Source organism: Ovis canadensis, chromosome 22 (assembly GCF_042477335.2).
Source record: "Ovis canadensis isolate MfBH-ARS-UI-01 breed Bighorn chromosome 22, ARS-UI_OviCan_v2, whole genome shotgun sequence".
Taxonomy (NCBI): domain Eukaryota; kingdom Metazoa; phylum Chordata; class Mammalia; order Artiodactyla; family Bovidae; genus Ovis; species Ovis canadensis.
In genome coordinates, this window is record NC_091266.1 from 42,703,913 (window position 1) to 42,730,939 (window position 27,027).

At 39.6% G+C, this 27,027-nt stretch overlaps 1 protein-coding gene across 4 annotated transcripts in view; it reads right to left on the reverse strand.

Annotated features, from left to right (window-relative positions):
* Positions 1–27,027, reverse strand: part of SORCS1 (sortilin related VPS10 domain containing receptor 1) — a 578,836-nt gene that overhangs the window by 69,180 nt on the left and 482,629 nt on the right. For all 4 annotated transcript variants that reach the window (XM_069568056.2, XM_069568058.1, XM_069568054.1 and 1 more), the window contains exon 18: positions 14,195–14,366. In XM_069568056.2, coding sequence (XP_069424157.1) covers positions 14,195–14,366 — 172 coding nt within the window. The remainder of the gene's footprint in view (positions 1–14,194; positions 14,367–27,027) is intronic.

Here is a 27,027-nt window from a genome sequence, read left to right on the forward strand (position 1 = left end):
GTGAACTTCTTTTTCACAGAAGATAGATACTCATTGTGCTCATTGCCAGAAGGACACTGAAGAACAAATTGATAGACAGGTAAGACCTGAGAGTGATTGTAAGCTCCAGTAATGAAAACTCTTTAGAGGAATGCCAGCACAGATCAAATTCTACGTTAAAAAGCGATGTAAGTAGATACCCATGTAATACACGGGAATACCATGGAGACTACAAAATACATTTGTAAAGACCCATGAGTGCTTGACAAAGAGTGAGATGACTGTAAACAGGAATCAACTGCTGAAACTGTTGCACCTGCCATTGTATAACAGTCAACAGAGTCCTAGCATAGGGCAACAGCAGTCTATGATAAGGAGCCATTGCGCATGCTCTATCTTCTGTTGCTGGTTCTGGGTCCTCTCTGGCAGCTCTTCCAAGTGGTATTACTATTACTGAAAGCTGAGGCTGCCTCACCAGATGAGCTGGGACAGTGTTTTCTGGTGGTCTGGTTTGAAGCATGCCCTATGGGCTTCTTTTTAAGTTCAAAACCGAGCTTTATATATAATTCCAAGATATCTAGGTATTGGCACAATTGTAAAATATAGAATTATCCTCCTCCCCTTGCCTATTCAGAGATGCTTTTCAATAATAGCGCAGGCACCTCTCCAAATGTGCAGACCCTCCGGCTTCTCTGAGAGTAAAGGCAACATTGAATTTGGATCCTTTGACCTTAAGGGAGAACATTCACAACAGTATGGAGGGTGGTCCATGGGGTTTTATGATTTTACCAGAAAAATTTGGGTCTGACAAGGCCAGTGATACCAGAGAGACCCAATTGTGGACCCACCAAATAATCTGACTGGATGAGCACTTTATCTTCTTTCTGATGAAATACAGATGGCTAGACCTTTCTTTGAGGACTATGATTTTTGGAGCTTGCCTAACTAAATATCCAGATACTTCTGGATCTAATGCTCAGACTAAGAACTTGCTATTACAACATCACAAAACAGTTCACCTTCTCACTTACAAATAAACTGTAGCACCATGTGTCTAAATGAACAGCAAATTTCCAAATTTCCTTTTTATGTCTTCTGTGCTTGTCTGAATAGAACAGAATACTGTAAGTCAACATTTGGCTTGTATAAGTAGATAAATGACTATAAACAGAGGCCTCCTTATTCCATCCAGACATTGTGGTGTAGAGCCATCAGAACCTTGATCCATCATGCTTTTGAAACCTTTTTCAGGTGGTAAAGGACACTGCTCTGCTGTCTGCTGCCGTTGCGGCCTCAGGAATCACCCCAGCAGGCTTTGGCAGGAAAACTCTGAGGCTGCTCAACGATGTACATTGTGTAAGTGGTTTTGAATGATTTTTTAAAAATCACTCTAAAAGTAAACATTTGGGTATGTCATAAGAACAATGTACCCCAATGTTCATCGCAGCACTGTTTATAATAGCCAGGACACGGAAACAACCTAGATGTCCATCAGCAGATGAATGGATAAGAAAGCTGTGGTACATATACACAATGGAGTATTACTCAGCTGTTAAAAAGAATTCATTTGAATCAGTTCTGATGAGATGGATGAAACTGGAGCCAATTATACAGAGTGAAGTAAGCCAGAAAGAAAAACACCAATACAGTATACTAACACATATATATGGAATTTAGGAAGATGGCAATGACGACCCTGTATGCAAGACAGGAAAAAAGACACAGATGTGTATAACGGACTTTTGGACTCAGAGGGAGAGGGAGAGGGTGGGATGATTTGGGAGAATGGGAATTCTAACATGTAAACTATCATGTAAGAATTGAATCGCCAGTCCAAGTCTGACATAGGGTGCAGCATGCTTGGGGCTGGTGCATGGGGATGACCCAGAGAGTTGTTGTGGGGAGGGAGGTGGGAGGGGGGGTCATGTTTGGGAATGCATGTAAGAATTAAAGATTTTAAAATTTAAAAAAAAAATAAATAAAATAAAATGTTAATACTCATAAAAAAAAATAAATAAAAGTAGTTTATAAACTTAAAAAAAAATAAACTAGAAGTAGGGTTTATATGGATAGAAAACTGATCATAACATCACTTTGAAATAAACTGCTTTTGAAAGTACTTCTAATTAAACTTGAAAAAAAAAATTAAAAAATAAATAAATAAATAAAATGTTTAAAAAAAAAAGAAAGAACAGTAGGAACATTCCTTTGGGAATAAATCTATGTTTCTTTTCTAGTTTTAAAATATGATAAAATATGTTAACCTTATTAGAAGAAAGAACAAAGAGAAAAGCCATAATGAATTCTTTGAGAAAACTATAGAATGAGGATGAGATTTGGAAGAAGAAAGTTCAAACTGCTCATAATCATGACACCCAGAGATAACATTTTTACACTGGTGAATACCATATTAACCAATGATATTGCACGCACACACACACGCACACACACAACCACCACCACCACAACGGCGGCACTGGAATTACTACACTGTTTTATGTTACGCTGCCAACATTTTTAAGTAGCTTTCAGAACTTCTGTATTTAGCCATCACTTGGTAGACTTGAGTCATGGGATCCTGCCTATAAAGTGGATATATGATTTCTTGCCCCAGATATCACTTCATCACTTTCCCAAGTTATTAGGTTGATGAGATTTCAGTGACTTTACAGAGGTCTACAGGTGTATTATATGTGGAAGGAGTGCCCTTCAGAAGGCAGGTGGTGACCTGGAAGTTAGAAGACATAGTTAACTGTCCTCTGAAATGCATTTTACAATTGGACCTCAATTCCTTTACCTATAAATTAAAGATGAGCAGAATGGTGATGATTCTAGTTGTCATTTCTAGACTGGGTAACCTGCTATTTTAATAATTATACTATTCTTTCAATTGGCGTTACTGGACATCCATAATATTCCAACATCTCTTCAGGCTGCTGAAATAATCTCCACTCTTTGGTGAAGATGCAGAACTTATCCGAGTGCTGTGATGGAGATTCTCCATTATAGGTGAATGGTGGATTACGCTGAGGAGTGAGCTGGTAAGACACAGTTATGGAATAATGAATGACAAGAGTGTAAAGCCAGAAATCTGAGGAAGTTATGCACTTGGGCAAGATTGTGTGGCTTCAGCCCTGATTCGAGGGGTGGTGGGCCCCTGTGGTGGAGGGCCTCAAGCAGACATGCTGAAAGATTGAAAATCCAAACTGAAGACAATTTTATGACTCTAGCCCTTGGATGATCACTGTATTGAAACTCTCGGTAATGAACCAAGTATCTCTCTTTGCTTGTCAAGGCAGACTGAAGTGCTTTGCAAACATCTATTCTCTGAAACCCTAAAGGATAGAAATATACCAATGCATGTGGAACAGGTACTGAGGGAAGAGAAAAGCAGAACCTTAGAGCTGCTAACCTGAATTCAACTGAACTTCAGGCATCAGGCCTCTGGCTAAAGACAATCTATATTGCCTGCCTCATTTCCTTCTTTCCTATTTAACCCAAAGCAACAAGGGAGAAGAAATGAAGTGCCTCAATTACCTTGCTTAGAGTCAAAGAGAATAAAGCTGCATGGAGTAAGGAATAATACATGAGAAAGCCTCTTAAATCTCTATGGCTCATTGAAATCAGCTTCCATTCCTTTGTGCAGAAGAAGAAAACAGCTGAATCTTCTGAGTCAGATCTGGGCTGGCTTAGAAAGTGATGCATACCTGCCTGGACTTAACACTTCCTGCGAACTCTTCATGCCAACTCTTTCTCCAAATGAAAAAGTAGGTCAGCTCCCTTTATCAATTCAATAGATGAGTTTCTCTCTCTCTCTCTCTCTCTCTCTCTCTCATACACACACACACACACACACTCACACACACAATTATCAAAAGTCCTCTTTTCTACCATCTGATGGCGGGCAGCATTCTGCAAAATTTATGAGGTGTTATTACACTGTGGTTACTTTTATGTGGCTGTAAGTCTTTCAATGTATGTGAAATTACAGCTCATTGAAATCCATTTAATGAGGACACAGCCTTCACATTTCCAAGTTAAATCTCACAGAAGAAGTTATAATCATGAATTTTCCTTATTAAGTTCCAGTCTTTGTATGTAAATTGAAGTATTGAAACAATGAGATACGGATCAAAGTTTTTAATTTTAGTCCCCTGCCTCAGATTTAATTTAAAAGTCTTAAATTATGCAGTGAATTGCATCTCTTTATTCTTACAGCTGTTTAAAACAGATTTAATTATCTCCCGTAACATGCAGACACTACTTCCGCCTAGCAGTCCTCTCAAATGACTGCCTTCCAAATCACTTTTGTTGAGTTCTTAAGACTGATTAGGGCCTTCACCATTCATCCTGTGCCTTCAGGTTGTCACACTGGATTTCCCTAGAAAGCTGGGTTATCACACTGAAAGTCCATAGACTCATTAGGTGCTCATTAGTGGTACAGGGGATATCCATCTTAAGCAAGTCTCCAGACAGATGCTACCACTCATTGGATGCTGCTGGGGTCTCTCTGCAGAACACTTTTGATCAGCTTCCTAAAATTCAGGAGCCATTACAAAATGTGAAATGTTAAGCTTCTTAAACACAGCTTCATGGACTCTTCCTCTCCCCTCATGGTTGTTCCTGGATCATTGTTCTTTGTCCTTAAGAAAACAGTGATGCACAAATGCATATTGTAGTGTGAGTGTGGGTGTTTACATGCGTGTGTTCTTGGATCCTCCACAATGAGTAGGTCTGGGATGGAAGCAAGACTGGCTCGTTCGCCTTGTTGCTTCCAGTAAAGATTCTTTTATTCTTGTATATTTGCAGAGAACCCTCAAAGCAGCAGACATGGGGTTCCTGACAAGGGGGCTTTTCATCAGCATTAACAGAATTCTGTGGTTCTCTGAGTAACCAAGCTGTATGGTTTTGAAGGGTTTATGTATGGAGTCATTGTGTCACCTAGATGTATGTGTGGGGGTGGGGGGAGGATAGCTTCACAGGCCATTTATGAAAAGTGATCACATTTCTTGCATTTCTCAAATTGGAAAAATTGTGGCTCAGGTCTCAGCTACAGTACACAGAGCTATAAGCATCAGTGTACCTTTGATATTCTACAGTCAATAAGAAGTTCTCTTCTTTGCTCTGGTTTTAGCAAGGTTTTCACTGATATTATGTTAGAATTAGGACATGCACTAATACAGAACAAAGGAAGGGCTTTAGATTTCAGATGAAGACTAACATGTTTAGGGTTTTATTCGAATCTTAAGAGCCTTTTCAAGTTTAGGCTTTATCTCTACTCTCCTGGAGGAAGCCTATTCAAATCCACACACATTTATTGAGTTCCTACCAATATTGCAGACATGGTGAGCAGAGTTACAACCAGGCAGGACATGATTCATGTCTTAATAATATTGATCATTTATTTGGAGATGTCAGAAAATAGAAGGTTGCTATTATATATTAGTAATATAGATATTTATAATGATCTAATACAGATTTTATTATAATGTATCCAATAAATTATTTTTTTTTGTTTTGAACAAATACAAACTACTTAGTACTTTCTATATTGTATGTTTAAATTTCTACTTAAAATTTGATACAGCAGAGGTCCTAGTTAGTCCAAAACATGTAGTTCCACAAGCTGAAATATGTCTACTCACAAATGAGAAGTATTTGAAGGGTTTGAGTTCCTACAAGGTTGGAAGTCATAAAATATTTGTTGAAGAAAAAATAAACACACATACATAACTAACTGGTGGAACAGTTGACTCCTCAGGTCTCTAGTGTTTTAGCTGATACACAAAGGGGACACAGCTTAGTGTGTGTGTGTGGGCGGGGGCGAGGGCAAGGGTGCGTTATATGTAAGTAACTTGAGGACAAAGATAGGGTAGGTTCAGTCCCTGGGTTGGGAAGATCCCCTGGAGGAGGGCATGGCAACCCACTCCTGTATTCTTGCCTGGAGAATCCCATGGACAGAGGAGCCTGGGGGGCTACAGTTCATGGGGCTGCAAGGAGTCAGACACAACGGCGACTAAGCACATACACACACAGAGCTGAGGACGAAGGTGGAGGGGTCAGTCCTTAACCTAACCTAGTCCTTAACCTAACCTAGCATCGTCTTTAACCTAACCTAGCCCCACAGACATGAGACAAACTTGGAGAAGAAAGTTGAACCAGAATAAACCATGAGATGCAGAAGCATGATCCTTGGTGTCCAAATGATAAAGTATCACCCTGGCTTGGAAATCTTCTGCCCACATCTCAGTAATCACACTACAGTGTCATATCAAAATGTAGCTGAGACCTCTTGTGGCACCTGGAGGACTTGCCGCTTTGGGGGCATCAGAAGTGTGGCATTGATATCCCCACTGTTATGAAGAACTGGCACTAGATATGAGAGCAAGTCAGACACTCTACTCAAAGTAAATTTAGAAACAAATTGAAATGAGAAGTGAATTCAGAAATTTTGACGAGGATGTAGAGAACACATGTATTACCAGTAGCATACATAAGGGTTTTTTTTGTTTTAAATTTAATTAAGCAATATTATAGCCAAATTCACACCCAAGATTCTGGAGAAGCTTGGTATACATAGATGTTAAAGTCCTCAAGTATTGCATTCATATTCTGTTTTCCAACATTTTTTAGAGGGGATAAAACAGTGCTAGAATCAGACATGACTGAGCGACTTCACTTTCAATTTTCACTTTTCACTTTTATGCTTTGGAGAAGGAAATGGCAACCCATTCCAGTGCTCTTGCCTGGAGAATCCCAGGGACGGGGGAGCCTGGTGGGCTGCCGTCTATGGGGTCGCACAGAGTCGGTCACGACTGAAGCGACTTAGCAGCAGCAGCAGCAGAAATACTGTAGTCATTCAATAAAGGCATAGTTTTGCAAAGAGGAGGACACCCAAGAGCAGATTTGGCTTCTCTCATTGCTGAAATGGTTTTCAAGAAGCTGATCTCAAAAGCCATGGATATTCTCAGAAAATCCAGAAGGAAATCTTGGTTTACATACTGATGAGTGGGATGGGGGGGTGGGGTGGGGATGGGAGGAGATTCAAAAGGTAGGGTATATATGTATACCTATGGCTGATTCATTTTGAGGTTTGACAGAAAATAACAAAATTCTGTAAAGCAATTATCCTTCAATTAAAAAAAAAAAGATGAGTGAAAAAAAAAAAAAAGAGAGAATTTAGCTGCAGCCATAGCCCAGCTTGGCTTGGACATAGATAATTTAGCCTATTCTTTCTACTCCTTGATCTTTGTTACTACCTGCCCCAGCCAAGTGTTTCTAGGAAGCCTTGGGAACTACATGAAGTTCTTTGCCAGAAAAATGGTTGTTTCCACTATAGACAAGTGATAAAAAGGCAGGATACCATAGGTCCTGGATTTGACTCCTGGCTCCATTACTGTAGCTGGCTGTGTGATCTTAGGTGAGTTACTCTGCCTTTCTGTGCTTCCACCGTACCATCTATAAAATGATAACAGTAATACTTACTTACCCACTGCAGGATCTATATGAGACAATCCATGTAAGCACTCACAAATGGGATCTTTTTTTCAAGTCTCAATGCTCCCCAGGTTCTATAAGACTTTCTGCCCTTCTGTGTTTCACATTGCTTATCACATGCCTCAGCTCTGCCTACATATATAATCCAGAGATTAACAGAGAACTTGATGGTGTTTATGTAAGGAGAGCTTGTGATTCATGAGCACAGAATCTCACAATCAAATGTGAGCTCTCTGGGGCCTCCTTATATGGGGACAGTCCTTAAGGCTTTGTGCTCTGCACTAGGAGACAAAAAAATCAAGGGGCTGATTCTGACAGCTACAGGCAGCGGATTCATCCTTGCTCTTGCAGCTTTGCCCATTCAAGTGGAATGAACTGACTTGTTATTTTTTTCCCCCTTTTTGTGCCCAGAAGGCATGACTTTACACATCTTAGAACCAGATTCCCCAATTTGTTCCCACATCACTCAGCCAAGTTTGAGTTGCCTGATCATCCTGGTTGCATGGAAAATGACATTAAATAGATGAGAGCCTGGCCTCTGTCCCTGGAGGGTACACACAGGTTGGAGCTGACCAGGACTGATTTCTTATTTCAGATTTTCCTCTACAGCATTCTTCAAAGTGAAATAAAAATCTAAATTCTGAATCCTGCTCCAGCATTGATGTCTATTGCTTCAAAAGACAATGTTCTTCTGAGTTGTATAATCAGTTTCCTTATGTCTTTGGGAAAGGGGCCTTCACCTTCACCACAGGGTATGGGATTAGTCTGGAAAATGAATACCTCCTTAACAGTTGCCTGTTTCCTTACTGCTTAAAGATCTAAATACAAAGTATTCCATTTTATTTGAATTTCTAAAATGATTTTTAAGTCAGCTTCTTGTTGAACATGCTATGGATATAGAAACATATGCATACCATTAAATATACAACCTGAATTTTATAAAGTATATGCATTCATTAGTCACCAAGAAATTTTAAATTGTGACTAGTCCAGAAACTGTCCCTGCCACTCCCCCTCCAAAGGTAATACTTATTCTCATCACCATAAATCAGCTTTGCTTATTTTTTTGCCGTTTAACTAGGTAGACATATAATATGCATTTTTTCAGTCCGATTCCTTTAGCTCAATAGTAGCTATGCGATTCATTCAAGTTTCTGTACATAGCAGTAGTTTGTTCTTTTTCATTGTTGTATGATGTTCCATTTTATATGTATATTATCATTTATTTCTCTGTGCTAATATTGACGGATGTTTATTTTCAGTTTGTGAGCTCTTAGGAATTCCTCTGCTATGCATATTATTCTACATACATTCTTATGCACATTTGTATGCATTTCTCTTTGTTTTTAAGTTTTATTGAAGCATAGTTGGATTTACAACGTTGAGTTAATGTGTCCTGCACAACAAAGTGATTCAGTTATACATATGTATATATATTTACTTTTTCATATTCTTTTCCATTATGGCTTATCACAGGATATTGAATGCAGTTCCCTGTGCTATACAATAGGACATTGTTGTTTTCTCATCCTATATATAATAGTTTGCACTGTATGCATTTCTGATAAATATATCTTTGGAGTGGAAATGGGGCTCTTAGGTTGTGCACGTATTCAGGTATAGCATTTCATGTCAAGCTGGTCTCCAGGGTGCCAACCAACATGCCTAACAGCACTGGATGACTGACCAGTTGCCCCAACAGCACCACTTGATATTGTTAGTCTTTTAAAATACCAGTCTTCTGATGGGTACATAGGAATAATCTATTATAGTTCTAAGTTGCATTCTCTGGATAGGCGGTGGTGTTGGTAATTTTTTCATATGCTTATTGGCTATGTGGTTACCCTCTTTGAGATTTCTAAATCATTTGTACATTTTCTACTAGGTTGATGAAATTTTTCTTATTGATTTGTAGGATTTATTTATATTTTTCTGGGTATGAGTCCCTTATTGAAAGTGTGTACTGAAAATAACTTCTTCCCCTCTAGATTTCACCTTTACGGTTTTTAAAATAATGACTGTTGAAGAAAAGAAATTCTCAATTTTAATGTAATCTTAGCAAATCATATTTTTCTTTATATTAGGTTTTCTTTCCTGTTAAAAAATATTTTCCTAATCCACGGTCATGAAGATATCCTTGCATGTTTTCCTTTAAGTACCCTAGTTTTCTCTTTCAAAATTAGACTGACAGTCCAGCTAATATTATTTTGGTGTGTTTTGAGAGGTCAAGATTCACATGTTCCCTCATACTCAATGCTGCAGCACCATTTACTGAAAAGATAGTACATTACCTACTGTACTGCAGTCTCATGTGACATAAAGCACATACTTATGTGCACATATATATGTATATTACTATGTCATAAATGAATTGACCATATAGAGATTCAGTGTGAAAATATTTGTCTTTCAATGGTACTGGGTCAACTGGCTACATATATGGAAAAAATACATAAATTTTGGCCCTTGCCTGAAACAATTTTGTTCAAAATGGATCTTAGGCTTAAATGTGAAAGCTAAAGAAAAAAATGTGATATGATATCTTCACAGTCTTGGGCTAGACACATTTCTTAAGCAAGACACAAAAATAACTAATTATTTGTTTTATATAACTACATATGCCATTTTCAAATCTGTTCAATTTGTCTCAATGATAGCATGTCTCCTCTTCTCTCTTTTCTACTTTATTTTGATTAATGAGGCACTTAATATTCATCCAGTTCTCCTATCAGTAGTTTGATAGTTCAGCATTACCTTACCATTTTTAACTTGTGACTAGATATTAAAGCACACTTTCTGAACATGCTGGTTCTAATATAAAAGAGTATTTTTATCAATACTTCTTCACAGATATTTCATGGAGCTTAAACCACTTTAATTACATTTAATTCTTTTCACATACTATATTATTATTGTCATGTATTTTAATTCTGCGTGTATTTTAAGTCCCACAACGGATTAACATGATTGGTCTACAAAATCACTGTTAACTTCAGTTCACCAGCATATCCACCATCTTTCTTATTCTTCATTCTTTCCATTATTTCTGTGCTTTTGCCTGGGGTCACTTTGTTTATTCCTGGACAATTACCTTTAGTGTTTCTTTTCAAAGAAATCAGCTTATATGACTCATTCTAATTTTTGCTTGTCTGAAAAATGGTTTTGCTTTAGCTTCACTATTTTTCCCTCAGCACTTCAAACATGTCATTCCATTTTTGTCTGCGCTGCTTTAAAATTTTCTCTTGTTTTTAGATGATGTCAGTAGTTTGAACACAGTATCTAAAATACCCTGCTTTGAGTCTACAGATTCTCTTGAATCTCTGTGTTGATATGCTGACATCTTTTGCCAGCTTTTGGAAAACTCTGACATTATCTCTCCGAAAATAATTCTGGCTCCTTACCAGTTCCTCCCCTTCAAGATGACTGTGTTCACTCTTTCTACCATTTCCTTTGGTCTCATTATTCTTTTCCCTATTTTCTCCTCTTTTCCTCTTAAGTTCCAAATGCTATATTCCCTACTGTCATTGCTTCTAATAAACGGATCCTTCACTCACCTGGGTTCAATCTACTACAAACCCCTCTAAGTTCTTAATATCAGTACCTATACCTATGGTTCTATGACTTCCATTTGATTGCCGCTACCTACTGATGACTGCTGTGGGATTAAATTTTATATCTTGTCCCATATTCATAAACATATTAATCATATCTCAGGAAATGTGCTCTTTTTTATGTTGTTTTTTTTTTCCTGTTCTTGGTCCTGATTCTTGATATATCTGTGGTTATTTAAATACCCTAAATTTTACATGAAAAATAAAAAGTAGTAAAGCTGCCGGTATATGTTATTTTCCTCTAAAGAGGATTTGTTACAGTTTCTGACATTTAAAATGGGGGGGAAATCATTCTAATAATGATTAGACTGAAATAATTTCAGGTGGGATTTCAGGGTGTAGGGAGTCTGGTCTAATTCCGCTCGGTCCTTACTCTTAGCATAGAGAAATCTACAGGACCTAGTCTTGTATCATTCACCAGGGCTTTCCCCTTGATCTCTAAACTCAATTTTTTTCTATCTCCTCAAAATGTAATACTTCTAAAAACTATGTTTGACTTCACATCCTAAGTGATTACCTGCTGTTTTATCTGCATCCCTCACATATTGTCAAATAATTCAAGGAAACAAAAGTGAAAGAGAAAAGTGTTAGTGGCTCAGTTGTGTCCAACTCTGCAACCACATGGATTGTAGTCTTCCAGGCTCCTCTGTCCATGGAATCCTCCAGGCAAGAATACTGGAGTGGATAGCCATGCCCTCCCCCAGGGGATCTTCCCAACCCCGTGGTTGAACCTGGGTCTCCCACATTGCAGGCAGATTCTGTACCAATTAAGCCACCATGGAATCCCCCAAGGAAACAAAGAACACAGAATCCTGTATAACTTCTCTACACTCCTCTCCTCTTTGGGATTTGAGATCATCAGTCCCAGATGACTTGGTTACTCTGAAGTCCAGTCTTTATCTTCCCAACCTCGAGTCTACCAACAGATGTTTAGGCAACACTTCTGGTCTGACCTTCTACTGGGAATCTGAAATCTGACCTCTTAAACAGTGTGACAGATGAACTGGCAAAGTTCTTGAGGGGAAATACAACATGAATTACAGCATAACTCATCACAATGAGTTTCCTATCTCTCAAGAAAAGAATTGAAATTTCTTAAGTCCTCTTCCTCCTTCTCCATGTGTGTTTCTCTCTTTCCCACTCTAACTCCTGCTCTAAATAATACATATGTATTTGGTTTGCAGCAAGCTAGTCTGTCATAGCCTCAGGCAGAAGCTCCCCCAAGATTTATTTCTGTGAAATGCAAGTAATTCCAACTAGCCTAAACTGGCCCATCTCTTTCTAGTTCCAACTGAAGAACACTGGGGAAACTTAGTGTTTAGGAAACTGGGTATGGTTAAAAGGCACTTACTAAGGAGACAGGAAAAAAGATATTAGGTTAGAGCAGTGCTTGTCTAAGTGGTCCTTGAACTGAAAGCAACAGCATCACTGGAGCCAAGAATTCCAGCTCATTAGATCACAGCTTTTTCTATGGAAATTATAATACTAAGTATTTTGAGTAAACCTGACAATGTAATCCTAACTACATCTTTTCCCCTTCATGTCACCCTCTAGAGCCTCTTAGACTGGTCTGGGCCTCTTGATGTTGCCCTTATTTCTTTCTTTCTTTTTTCTTGAAGCAAAATGCATAACATATGACCCTGTTAGAAAAGGATATTCCTGAGTCTTACCTCAACCTCCTGTATGAGAATCTTTGAAGTTGCAGCCCAGAAAACTGTTTTAACATGCTCACCAGGTAATTTTTATGTTTATTAGAGATGGAGAGTCACTGAACTATCAGAAGAAAAGGGGAGAAAACAATGTTGTATATCTTTATCCTGATGTCATTGTGAACTTTTCAGATTCCTTTGCATTCACATGGCTAAAAGTGGCATTGGCCATATTTTAGGTACACAGAAAACACTGAAGGTAGGACAGCCTGGTTTAGTAATTAAGATCATTTAGTGAAGGTGTTTATCCTTTAGAGGCCATTGTTACAACCTCACCAGAGCCATGACAGGCTCAGAGAGGTGCACTAGGCCAAAAATAATCCCTGAGTCATGCTTCAGGGACTTCTGGGGATGGTAACTCTGGCCAATCAGAGAGATGGTAACTCTGGCCAATCAGAGAGATGATAACTCTGGCCAATCAGAGAGATGATAACTCTGGCCAATCAGAGAGATAACTCTGGCCAATCAGAGGGATGATGACTGGCCAATCAGTAAATACCAGGAAACCCCTGCAGCCAATCAACCCTTGCCAACTCCCTGTCTTTGTTCTAAACTTATAAATACTGCTGTAAATCTGGGCTTGGGGCTTTTGTTTTACTCCACTATGTTGGATGTGACAGGAGCCCTGGCTCAAGCTAGCAATAAACCCCTTTATGCTTTTGCATTGCTGTGGATGTCTTATTCTCTCAGTTTTGGGGACTCAGACACTGGGCGTAACAGCCATCTTCCTCATTTGCAAGATGACAAACATGCCGTAAACATTCTAAAATATGTAATATAAAAGACATCTTATTCTACCATCTAATTACTCAGAAACTTCAGATAACTGAAGTTTGGCAAACAATAATTGATGTTTATAATAATATTCCTAAGGAACTATTAATAGTAAAACAATAAACCTCCCAAATGTCAGGGAAATTATATTCAATTAGTTTAGATTGGTCTGGATGCTATATGTATGACTGGTTAATGTTGTCTTTAGAAAGAAAAGCCATGACCTCAGATTAAAGGAGGAAGACAGCATTAGCAGCTTTTAGGTTAGTTCAGTATGTATATGTGTTAAGCTGTTCTAGGAATACTATTAATGTATTCTGAGAAAACATTTTGCTAAAAGTGCCAATAATAGAAGATTAAATCCAGGCAGAATCCCTAAGAAGTTACAGGTTCAGTAAGAATGAAGACCAACTTGCAGTGAAATAAAAGTAACAGAACTGTGTCAGAGAAGGCAAACTTATAACAACAAATACCAAGGAACTAAAAGGAGAATACAAATTTTAAATGAAATTTAAAATTAAAAAATATACCTATGTAAACAAAAAGACATGTAAACCAAATCATGATTTCTTAAGGAAAGTCATTGGCTCTAGAAAGTAGAGGGGAGACGGGACCCGGTCCTACCTCTTCCAGCTGTACCAAAAGAGTAACGTTGTGCCCTTGTTCCGCCGTCAGCTTTCCATCAGCAGTGACGATCCGGAGCCCCCGCGGGGCCTTCCCTGGGCACTTCTGTGGCTTGGCTGTGTACTGTTCTCTCACTCCATCGGTGCAGTTATTGGAAACCACCTTTCTATACCTAAGTGGGAAAAAAGCTCAAATTGTAATTCAGTTCGTGATAATTTGGATCACTCTCAACTTTTCAAACCTTCTGCCTAGCCCTGAGGGCTAGCAATAACTACCTTTCATGGTGTCAGGAAGATTACAGTTTGTTTATAGTAAGCACCCAACAGAGAGGCAAATCGTCATAGGAACATAGTGCATCATTATTAACGTTCTAATTTATGCTTTTGTTCACTTAGTTGATAGACAATTTCACTTTGGAGTTGTGGGAAATGCATAGCAGGAGAAGACGTGGTCTTTCCTTACCCTCAATAGGTTTATAATCCAGGTGAAAAGATGTGTACTTAGTTGCTCAGTCATGTCCAACTTTTTGCAACCCCCTGGGCTGTAGCCCACCAGGCTCCTCTGTTCATGCAGATTCTCCAGGCAAGAATACTGGAATGGGTTGCCATGCCCTCCTCCAGGGGATCTTCCCTACCCAGGGACTGAACCCAGGTCTCCTGCATTGCAGGTGGATTTTTTACCATCTATACATGGATAATCCAGAAAATACTTCAAAGGCCACATAATTAAAGGTCAGAATGAGTACTATATATATATTGTAATATATACATGTATATATTGTAAAGGAAGGTATAGTTCAAAGAAAGAATAGATTATTATGCATTATATGTCTCAACATTAGGTACTGTACAAGCTGTTGCACTCATGGTACAGTACAGAAAGGTGGCTAAACTCGAGAGTTTCTACTCAACATTTCATGGGATATAATGTCTAAACTATTGAAATTTCACATTAAGGAAACTTTAGACTATAGATTGAGTAAATCCTCCCTCTATTTTGCTTTTTTCTTGTTTTAGCCTTTCTAGGAAAAAAAAAAAAAAGAATTATGCTACCAATTTGTCCTATACAATTTATCAGATTTATGGTATATTAGAATCTATGGGTTTTCTTTAAGACTTTTGAGGTCCAATGTTATACATTCATCATCTTTTTTGGTGTGGAGTCCACAGCAGCCACATTATGTATTCATATATTTGGTTTCTCCAATCTACCTGAGGAAGGTTCTGGTAGGTCTCAAAATGGAAGCAGTCAAAAGTCCAAGGTCTTTCCATTCTTCTAGACCATAATTTGACAAACTTTTCACATAAAGTGCCAGGGAATAAATGTTTTAGCTTTGCAAGTTATATAGCTCTAGTCACAAGTACTCAACTCTAGGGTTGTAACATTAAAGTGGACATAAAGAATGCATAAAAGAAAAAAAATGAATCTGGGTTCTAATAAAACTTTATTTATAAAATCTGGCAGTGTGCGGGCTATTCCTTACCACCTACTTCAAATCTAGCCAAAGTCCTTTCTCTGTCCTTAAGTTTCAAGACTGACTACTTAAAAGCATGATTGAGAAAATAGAATTAAATACCATCTGGGAAAGCACTTTGAACACTTTTGGTGACTGTAAGGCCAAGTATTAATATTAAACTCACCTCATAGGGTAACCATAAGCATGAAATGGATTAATGTACACAGAACACTTCAAACCACCCTGACAATTAGCAAGTGATTATGAAATGTTATCAGTTATTTTTACTTAACATTATTATCTATCCTCCCTGTTCACAACCTTCACAAATTCCCATTTCCTTAAGATAAATCATAAATCCTCTAACTTGGGGCTGAAGCCCTCCATAAACTAACTTGGTTCTACTTTTCTGGACTCTTTCTCCCCAGCCAGCTCATTCTGCTTTAGCCAAACTTTTCTTTTCAATCCTCTTGAAAGTGCTTTCTTTTGTTCTCTCTGCTTCCATGTCCACCTTTTTGCCTAATCAGCTGCCTAAAACTTATCCACACTTTAAGTGGCACCTTATCTCCTCTCTTTTCCTGATTGTGAAAGTAAAATCATAAGACGTTCAAATTTAGAGAATACTAATATGTTTGGGCTTTCCTGGCGGTCAGATAGTAAAGAATCTGCCTGTAATGCAGGAGACCCAGGTTCATTCCCTGGGTTGGGAAGATCCCCTGGATAAGGGAATGGCTACCCACTCCAGTATTCTTGCCTGGAGAATTTCATGGACAGAGGAACCTGGTGGGCTACAGTCCAAGGATCGCAAAGAGTTAGACACGACTGAGCAACTAACCCTTTCACTAATATGTTCTAGACACTGTGCTAAGTTCTTAACATGATTTGCTTTCAAACTATCCCTAATAAAGAAGGTATCATTACTCCCAATGAATAGATGAAGAAATTAAGATTCATAGAACTTAACTAGTTTTCTCAAGATCACACAGCCAGCATCTAGACAATTTGGATCTAGGATATATGTATTTGTTACCACTGTACTGTACTAGCTCTTTAAATTAGGTGAGATATGTGTTATCTCTTACAGGAATCCTTATGATTTACTTTATAGGAATCAGTAATGTCTTGTATGATTTTCTTCCTTCGTGTGACTGTGAACTTTAAGCTCCTCATTGAGGGCATACTTGTGCTGCAGACACGCAAGGCTGATGATGATCACTAGGTCCACACTGGGATGACTGTATAGAGTTTAAATGTTGAAATAACTGTCTAGAAATTGGCTATCATCACTGGCCCCAAACCCTGCAGGCACCACACCCACCAACCCAGCTATATTAACCCCTATCCTTGGAGTCCTTGCTTTTCCTGGCAATCCAGCAGTGAATGGGTTAACACCTAATACACCAAGGTGAAGGTGAAGGTGAAGTTGCTCATCGTGTCCGACTCTTTGCAACCCCGTGGACTGTAGCCTACCAGGCTCTTCCGTCCATGGGATTCTCCAGGCAAGAATACTAGAGTGGGTTGCTATTTCCTTCTCCAGGTGATTTTCCTGACCCAGGGATCGAACCCACGTCTCCCGAGTTGGAGGCAGATGCTCTAACCTCTGAGCCACCAGAGGAGCTTCCTAAATCCTGCTCCTGTACTGAGATCCCTACTCATTCTGACTGGTCACTGCCATGTCTGAACATCTTCAAATCATCCTCTCTGATATTAAGTATTCTGAAAAGTCCATGTAGGTGCTTATGACCGTATGCTGATTTGAAAGAAAATAACGGAAGCTGGGGAAAAAAAAAAAAAAAGATGCGGACATGGGAGAATGGTGACATTCTGGTACCAGCAATGGTGGCAGAGAAGTGACCAGCAACGTCATACAGTAATTGTGGCATCCCAGTGAGTTAAACCGCATCACAAACTCTCTGTGTGTTTAAGAAGCCAGGCACAATGCACATTAAAGGCACGTTATAACTTTAATCGCTTAGCATCCAATCACACCTGTGACTCTGTCTTGGCGAGGAACTCTGGAGGCATGGGCTCACTATCACCACTGGCATCATCAGCTAGAGAACACTTCTTTTGTGTGTCACTGTTCTGACCAACCACCACCCTGGGTTTCCCTGAAGCCTGTAGCAACAGGAGTTCTGCTTAAATACAAAGCATGAATCCATTCCTCTGGTATTCTGCCACAGAGAAGACTGTTGGTAATTTTTTCAATGCTCATTAAAAACCATTCTGAGACCATTTTATTTCCTGGATGAAAATGGCTTCACATTAGCCCTATCAGACCAGTCTCTGAAATTTACAAGAAAATTGAGCAGAAATACAGAGTTCATTTACTCAAGTAAGTACACACCTGCTTTGTGCATTACAGAATGGTTCTATTTTCATCCCAGCAGCTGTCCCTGGGTCTGAGTTACATAAATGAATAATACATTTTATATGTTATTAAATGGGGCTGCTTACCTCTACAATAACAAGGCAACTTATGATTATGTTGGACCTAAGCTCTGAATATTACTGGGATGCATTTAGTTGGTAAAACATTCTTCAGTCTGCCAAGAAGAAAAGTGCTTTGCAATGGCAAGGGAGTCTTTGCACAATTACTGAAAGGAAACATTCCACAAATACGCCTTTGATATTACCGACTGCTCATCAGTAGATGGTGTCTTATTACTCCAACAACCCCAATTTCAGCTATTCTCTTTCTTCTTTTCTTGATACTCTCTGTCACCTTTTCCTTTTTACCCCTACCCTCTTTGATTTTGCTTCTGCACTGCCTCTCAGTCTTTAAAAAGATGAAGGTCGTAGTTTTTCTTTGTGAGAGTAAAATCGGAAAAAGCATCAAAAGTCTTCATATCATGTGATTTAGCTGTTTAGCAGTTTGTTTTTTTTTAACTTACAATTTTGGTACAGATGTTTGCTATAGATGTTTGTGACTATTCCGTGTATGTTAAGGTGACAATATAGTCTGGCTTAGTCAGTCACAACCATCTCTGTGATGTTAAGACTCTGCCCATAGAAATCAATTTAAATGAGGATTCTGGGCATCAGTGTGCTTTTGTTTTTAATTTCCCCTGGTGATTCTACTGTGCAGCCAGGATTAAAGATCACTGCCCCGGTGGTTAAAACTAGTGTTCTGGAACCAAACCGCCTGAGTTTAAATGCAGGCTATTACACATTATATAAACTTGGGCAATTTACCCAGACTCTAACATTTGGGTTCTCTGCCTATAAAATAGGTATAATTACAGAAACTGTTCCTAAAATTCTTGGGAGGATTAAATGAGATAATGCATTCAAAAGGACATAGAAAAAATATGCCACACTGCAAGACCTTAATAAATATTAACTAGCATAAGGTAGTAAAAAAAATTAGCATTTAATGTTTTAAATACTAATTCCCTGGTGGCTCAGATGGTAAAGAGTCTGCCTGCAAAGAGGGAGTCCCAGATTCGATCACTGGATCAGAAAGTTTCCCTGGAGAAGGAAATGGCAACCCACTCCAGTATTCTTGCCTGGAGAATCCCATGGATGGAGGAGCCTGGCAGACTACAGTCCATGGGGTTGGGCACAAAGAGTTGGACACAACCGAGTGATTCACTTATTCACTTAATTAAAATTTTAAATGTCGGCTTGCTATCACAGCTGGTAAAGAATCCGCCTGCCATGCAGGAGACTGGTTTGATTTCTGGGTTGAAAAGATCCCCTGGATGAGGGCATGGCAATCCACTCCAGTATTCTTGCCTGAAGAATCCCATGGACAGAGGAGTCTGGCGGGCTATAGTCCATGGGGATGCAAAGAGTCAGACAGGACTGAGCAACTAAGTACAGCATTATACAAGTTCCCTGAAAGTAGAAGCCATGCTCTCACTGCCAAGATTAGCTTCAGATCAAACTGGATCACATCAATTCCTTCCTTAATATTGTTCAAGCTGCCCATGGTTTAGTCACAAAGAGTAAGGTTTGGGTTTAAAAGATAGTTTCATGATTTGTGGTTGATGAATTTTTTAAGCTTAACTCTTTTCACTGCCCTGCATACCTCCTAAGCTCAGGCCAGGCTAAAGGCTACTTGCCTTCTGTCGGTGGGATGTTCCTCCCTGGGATGATCTTTACCCTGTCAAGCTTCTATTCATTCATTAAAAATCAGTGCAGACATTATATCTTCTTATTACATTATCTCTTCTCTTTTTTCACAGTAGTTATTACATGTTATGACCAAGAAAGAGGTGGAACTCTAGGTTTTCTATTAGCCAAGGTAGGACTTACTGTCACTGAGCTCTGGTGTCCCTCATTTGTGAGCACAATGAAAAGAATACATTTGTTTAGTTTCTTGGATTGTACCATGTGTCCTTGTTTTCAAGGAAAAACTTTCCTCTTACAATAACACCTGACTTGAAATGAGAAATGGGGCAAGCCCTGGAGACAGAAGGGAGCTGGTTCTGGCTACAGTGCATGGCTAACACTTCAAGTAAGTCTTTCTAGACTCAGTGTGCTCATATTTCAGCAATAGTGCTATGTAGCAGTCATACCCCAACAGTCAGAAATAACAGGGTTCCCTGACGGTTTAAGCAGGTTCTCCAAGTTTCTCTCCTCAAGGCAATAGCTCTCAGAACCTTCCCCTTAAACAGAATAGGCAGGCCTTGGGCTCAGGGGAGTGTCACTGGGCAGAAGACAGGTGAGGGGAAGAAAACTTTTCTTACACTAAGTAGGATGGAAGCGCAAGTCATTCAACAAGAACACTAAATAGAATGCAACATCATTCTGAATGCCAACGTGATGAAGTGGGACATACGGCTGAGTTAAACTAAATGACAGCATCAGGAGGATGGCTCCTGGAATCCACTACAGTCAACTAGTTACATAACAAATTCATAAAAGGAAAATGTCCCTACTTTTAAACATCTGCAGTCCAAGGAATGCTAATACTGGTCAGTTCAGATAGATTATGGACATGTCAGAGCCTGAAGGGGTCAAAGATCAACACAATCCCTCTGTTTTGCACATAAGGAAAAAAAAGAGAGAGAGAGATAAGAGTTTAGAGGGCTTCCCAGGGTCACACAGCGGGCAAGCAGTGGTCAGGGGCTCTGGACTGGGTTGGGAGCTCTCGCCATGATGCCATACGACCTGGATGAGGATTTTTATTCCCAGTGCCACTGGGCAAGGACAGTGGTGTGAGAAACCTGATCTCCATTCACTTTCTTCATTTCCAACCCTAATGCCATCCTGTAAACATGTGGGAACATGTATCTAAGAAATAGATTCTGAAGAATCAAAGCAGCTGACAAGTCTAGAGCATCTGCTGCAAAACTGAATGGGTGCTTTCCAAAAAAAAAAAAAAAAAACAGCTACATGGGCCCCTGAAGTTTTGGGTCTGCAAACACTGCAAGTGATTTCCTTTCTGTGGACATGAAACACATGGACCACTTTTAGGGCCAATTATTCTCTGTGATGTACACTGACATATGTTGCTGAATAAATCAGACTGAACATCAAGAACCCTACCAGGATAAAAAATAAGATCACTTGGAAACGAACACAGCCCCTAGGGCCCTGGAAATAGCAACCCCAGGGTGATGGCAGGATAGCCAGGGTCTAAGTGTTTTCATAGCTCATGTAGAGAGGATTATGTTTATAGAAAGCATTTTTAAAACATTCTAAGTGTATGTGAGAGTATGGAGATAACTGTTTTTCTATAATTTATGTGTATATATACATGATATATTTTCCTGGACCCACGAAATATTCTTATATAGATACTGAATTAATGCTATTTATAGATCTTTCTTAAAATTATTGATTAAATATTCCCATTGAATATTGAGAAACTAACATTGAGGAACAACAAAAACCATCACTGTATACTTATATTATTCCAGAAGAGATTAATGGCTCCCCTAAAGAAACTTCACAGACAAAAATTTCTATACCTACTTTCTTAAAAACACATCTAGAAATATCTCTAGCTTAGTAGCAAAAAGAAATCTGTTCCTTGATAAGATTATCTTCGTTTCTTACAATAAACAAGCCCAATGCCCACTTTATTTTTTACTTATGGAATCTTTCATGGTTGGCATGAAACAAGCAATGTTCTAGTTAATTTAGCAACTGAAATCGTATCACGTTCTCTGGATCTGAAACAGTGTAAACAAAATTTAACCATTCACAAGTATCACTTCAGTTCAGCTGCTCAGTCATGTCCGACTCCTTGTGACCCCATGAACAGCAGCACGCCAGACCTCCCTGTCCATCACCAACTCCCAGAGATTACCCAAACTCATGTCCATTGAGTCGGTGATGCCATCCAACCATCTCATCCTTTGTTATCCCCTTCTCCTCCTGCCCTCAATCTTTCCCAGCATCAGGGTCTTTTTCAATGAGTCAGCTCTTCACATCAGGTGGCCAAAGTATTGGAATTTCAGCTTCAACATTAGTCCTTCCAATGAACACCCAGGACTGATCTCCTTTAGGACGGACTGGTTGGATCTCCTTGCAGTCCAAGGGATTCTCAAGAGTCTTCTCCAACACCACAGGTCAAAAGCATCAATTCTTTGGCGCTCAGCTTTCTTTAGAGTCCAACTGTCACATCCATACATGATGACTGGATAAACCATAGCCTTGATTAGATGGACCTTTGTTGACAAAGTAATGTCTCTGCTTTTTAATATGCTGTCTAGGTTGGTCCAGAGAAGGCAATGGCACCACACTCCAGTATTCTTGCCTGGAAAATCCCATGGATGGAAGAGTCTGGTAGGCTGCAGTCCATGGGGTCATTAAGAGTTGGACAGGACTGAGTGACTTCATTTTCACTTCTCACTTTCATGCATTGGAGAAGGAAATGTCAACCCACTCTAGTGTTCTTGCCTGGAGAATCCCAGGGCTGGGGGAGCCTGGTGGGCTACCATCTATGGGGTCACATAGAGTTGGACACGACTGAAGGGACTTAGTAGTAGCAGCTAGGTTGGTCACAACTTTCCTTCCAAGGAGCAAGTGTCTTTTAATTTCATGGCTGCAATCACCATCTGTAGTGATTTTGGAGCCCCCCAAAATAAAGTCTCTCACTGTTTCCCCATCTATTCGCCATGAAGTGATGGGACCAGATGCCATGATCTTCATTTTCTGAATGTTGAGCTTTAAGACAACTTTTTCACTCTCCTCTTTCACTTTCATCAAGAGGCTCTTTAGCTCTTCTTCACTTTCTCCCATAAGGGTGGTGTCATCTGCATATCTGAGGTTATTGATATATTCCCGGCAATCTGGATTCCAGCTTGTGCTTCTTCCAGCTCAGCATTTCTCATGAGGTACTCTACATATAAATTAAATAAGCAGGGTGACAATATACAGCCTTGATATACTCCTTTTCCTATTTGGAAGCAGTCTGTTGTTCCATGTCCAGTTCTAACTGTTGCTTCCTAACCTGCATACAGGTTTCTCAAGCAGCAGGCCAGGTGGTCTGGTATTCCCATCTCTTGAAGAATTTTCCACAGTTTACTGTGATCCACACAGTCAGAGGCTTAGCATAGTCAATGAAGCAGAAATGGATGTTTTTCTGGAACTCTCTTACTTTTTCGATGATCCAGCAGATGTTGGGAATTTGATCTCTGGTTCCTCTGCCTTTTCTAAAACCAGCTTGAACTTCTGGAAGTTCACAGTTCACGTATTGCTGAAGCCTGGCTTGGAGAATTTTGAGCATTGCTTTACTAGCATGTGAGATGAGTGCAACTGTGTTGTAGTTTGAACATTCTTTGGCATTGCCTTTATTTGGGATTGGAATGAAAACTGACCTTTTCCAGTCCTGTGGCCTCTGCTGAGTTTTCAAATTTGCTGACATATTGAGTGCAGCACTTTCACAGCATCGTCTTTTAGGATTTGAAATAGCTATTGTTATTATTCAGTTGCTAAGTTGTGTCCAACTCTTTGTGACCCCATGGACTGCAGTAACCCAGGCCTCCTCATCCCTCACTTTCTCCCAAATTTTGCCCAAGTTCATGCCCAAGAACATAGTATAAATGTGTAGTACATAGTATGTACCAGTTCAATTCAGTTCGGTCGCTTAGTTGCGACCCCATGAACTGCACCACGCCAGGCTTCCATCACCAATTCCCAGAGTTCACTCAAACTCATGTCCATATAGTATGTATAGTATAACTAAATAGGCTTGGGCTTTTGTATTTGCAAACTGAGATATTTATAGTTATCAATGGAGTAACAAAGAGAAAATGAATTTGGAGTTATTTTAGCACTAAATGCCAGATGACACACAGGTGAATACTGATTTCATTCTGTTTAAACAAAAGGAAATCATTTATTAATCAGGTAAATGTCTTATCTGCCTTGAGTCGTCTTGGAGGCAGACATGCATTTTGGAGTACAATGCTTCGAATTCTGTGAGTTTATGAGCCTATGCAAGGCATTATTTCAGCTTTACAGATGACAAAACAGGTCCTGATTTTAAATGTGTCCTAGATCTCAGGACTCTCATGACTATTATGTATCAAATGTCTGGACTACAGATACACAATAAAGGGAAATTTCCCCCCTCTTTTCACCTTCACTCCAGAGGAGCCCTTAGATGACCACTGTTGGCGATGTTCTACATTTGGAAAAGTGACTACTATCACTAGGTACTGTGCTGCAGGCTTCATATAAAGTATCACATTTAATCAACCCCCAAAAGCAAATAGTAAAATTTCATAGTTTAGGAAACTAAGGCTCAAGAAAGGAAGCGACTTGCTAAAGATGAAGGCAGAGATTGTTTCATTCTAAAATAACTCTGTTCTTTACCAAGCAACACCTCCTGCCTTAGAGTTCACTCTCTAGCCACAGTAGATGGAAGGCCTAGTACCAGCCTCCTGGCTTTCCGTGGAGTGGCTTGTGGGAGGCATGAAGGAGCAGGTGAAAAGTGGCAGAGACAGCGTGGCAGAACCGTGCTCACGTGCTGTGTCGCGGTGTGGACACTGGACACCTTACATCACTGGGCTAAGAGCTGAGGACTGGTAGCTACAGCCACTGGAGGGATACTTTACACCCATTTCAGCTCTTATTCTGTCTTTCTAAGATCTTTCCAAGAGCTAAAAGGAAACTGCATACCCATTCATTTCTACACAGGGAAACTGATAACAATTTTGGCATCTCCTCAAAAGAGCATTTCTATTGAGCATAATAACAACTGATGCTAGGATGTTTCCATCATGGAGAAGGGAGTGAATCTGAGAACAGGGCTATCTGTACAGCATAATAAGCTGACTATGAGAGCCACCATAACCATTTATAAAGTGAGGTCTTAACAAAAATAAAAGGAAAGTTTGCCTGCGTGCCTTCAAGTAAACGTGCAGAAAGGTGCTACTGGCAGATCTGCTTGTTAAGCTTTATTGACAAGGGATGGCTGTTTTGCAGACCTGGTCAACCCAAGTCTGACTGCATAGCCGCAGCGTGTGCCCTGTTGTGAGGACTGGGTGAAGCAAGTCAGGCACATGACAAGTGAAATCTATCGGAGGCAAGAACTCTCAAGCCAATCCTGCCCTGTGACTCCTCAGCACTTCATCTCAGCCTGAAGTTAATACTACATATTCTGTGCTGACAACCAGAGATGCCCGTGGATCGGTTAAAATGGGCACTGGAGAGACTTAGGGGCACTATGGCTCCTTAATCCTAGAGACTTGAGGCTTTGCCCAATATCTCCCCCAATGCCTAGATACTAATCAGCTTGTCTTTGAAAAACTACCAGCCTGGCCCTTTCAACTGGCTCATTTCTTGTTCCTTTACCTCCAGTAACCTGCCTCAGTTCAGTTCAGTTAAGTTGCTCAGTTGTGTCCAACCCTTTGTGACCCCATGGGCTGCAGCACACCAGGCCTCCCTGTCCATCACCAACTCCAGGAGTTTACTCAAACTTATGTCCTCACACCTTCTTAATTTGGGAATCCTGCTTACCCTTCCTCCTAGTGTTCTCTTACAGAATCCACTGGCATTTGTATTTTAAAGGTGGATGGAAGTTAATACAACTGAATATCTTACGCATGGGATTCACAGGCAGTGTGTGGGCAGGAAGCTGGTGTTTCCACTCTTATGCGGGAGATATTTGGCAATGCCTAGATACCCAGGTCTAAGAAGGAATCAGCTGACTGGGTGGAATTTGCTTTAGCAGGTAGCAGAAAGACCTTCAGCTGCCAAAAGAGACTCAAATTATTGTTGCAGGGTTTTAATAACAAGTATTATAGTATGAGAAAGATAACTGTAGCATTGTTTATAGTGGCAGAAAATAGGAAATGATCAAAACGTCCATGAAAGGGATTACTACATAACTCCTGGTGCCTGAATCCTAAGGGGTAAAAAGAAATTAGATGGAAAGAAGCCTCATAAACTCTGACATCAAAAGATGTCTAAGATGCATTTTTGAATGAAAAAGGCACATAAAAGAATAATACATCTAGTAGGAAGCTGCATATAAAAACAACCAAATTAATTTTGCATGTCTTTTCACTTAATTATTCCCTGACAAATGAAAAAGAAACTGTTTAGAAACATGCATATCAAACAGATCACAGCTGTGTAGGAAAGGAGGCCAGGACTGGGATGATAATCTAAATTTGCTTTTTAAACACAGAAAACATATGTATATAATTTTTGTAATTAAATACCTCTAAGTGAAAAGCTAAATGTTTGATTGCAGCACGGTAGTGGCTACCACCTTATTGAGAATCTGTACTTATGAAATGCCACCAAATCAACATATAGCCAGGTGGCATCTGGGATCAGGGGCTGGAGTGGCATTAAGATGGTCAAAAAGATCTGCAGCAACATGGACAGACCTAGAGATTTTCATACTTAGTGAAGTAAGGAAGAGGAGGAGAAATAACATATGACATCCCTTATACGTGGACTCTAAAAAGAAATGATACAAAGGAAATTAATTACATGACAAAGAGGGACTCACAGACTTAGAGAAGGGATTTATGGTTGCTGTGTAGGGGGGAAGGAGGAGACAGGGATAGTTAGGGAATTTGGGATGAACATGTTCATACTGGTATATTTAAAATGGATAACCAACAAGGACCTACTATATAGCACAGGGTACTCTGCTCAATGCTATGTGGCAGTCTGGATGGGAGGGAGTTTGGGAGAGACTGGATACACACACTCACACACACACACACACACACACATATGGCTAAGTCCTTTTACGGTTCACCTGAAATCATCACAACATTGTTAATCAGCTATACCGCAACACAAAATAAAGTTAAAAACAAGAAAGACAGAATGTTCTTTTTCAATTTCATCTACACATTACCTCTTACTCACTCTTGAGTTGGCTACAGACCCTGCAAATGGAAATTTGATGGTATGGAGTCTTCTTTGAGGATGACTTCAGGACTCTGTCTCAGCT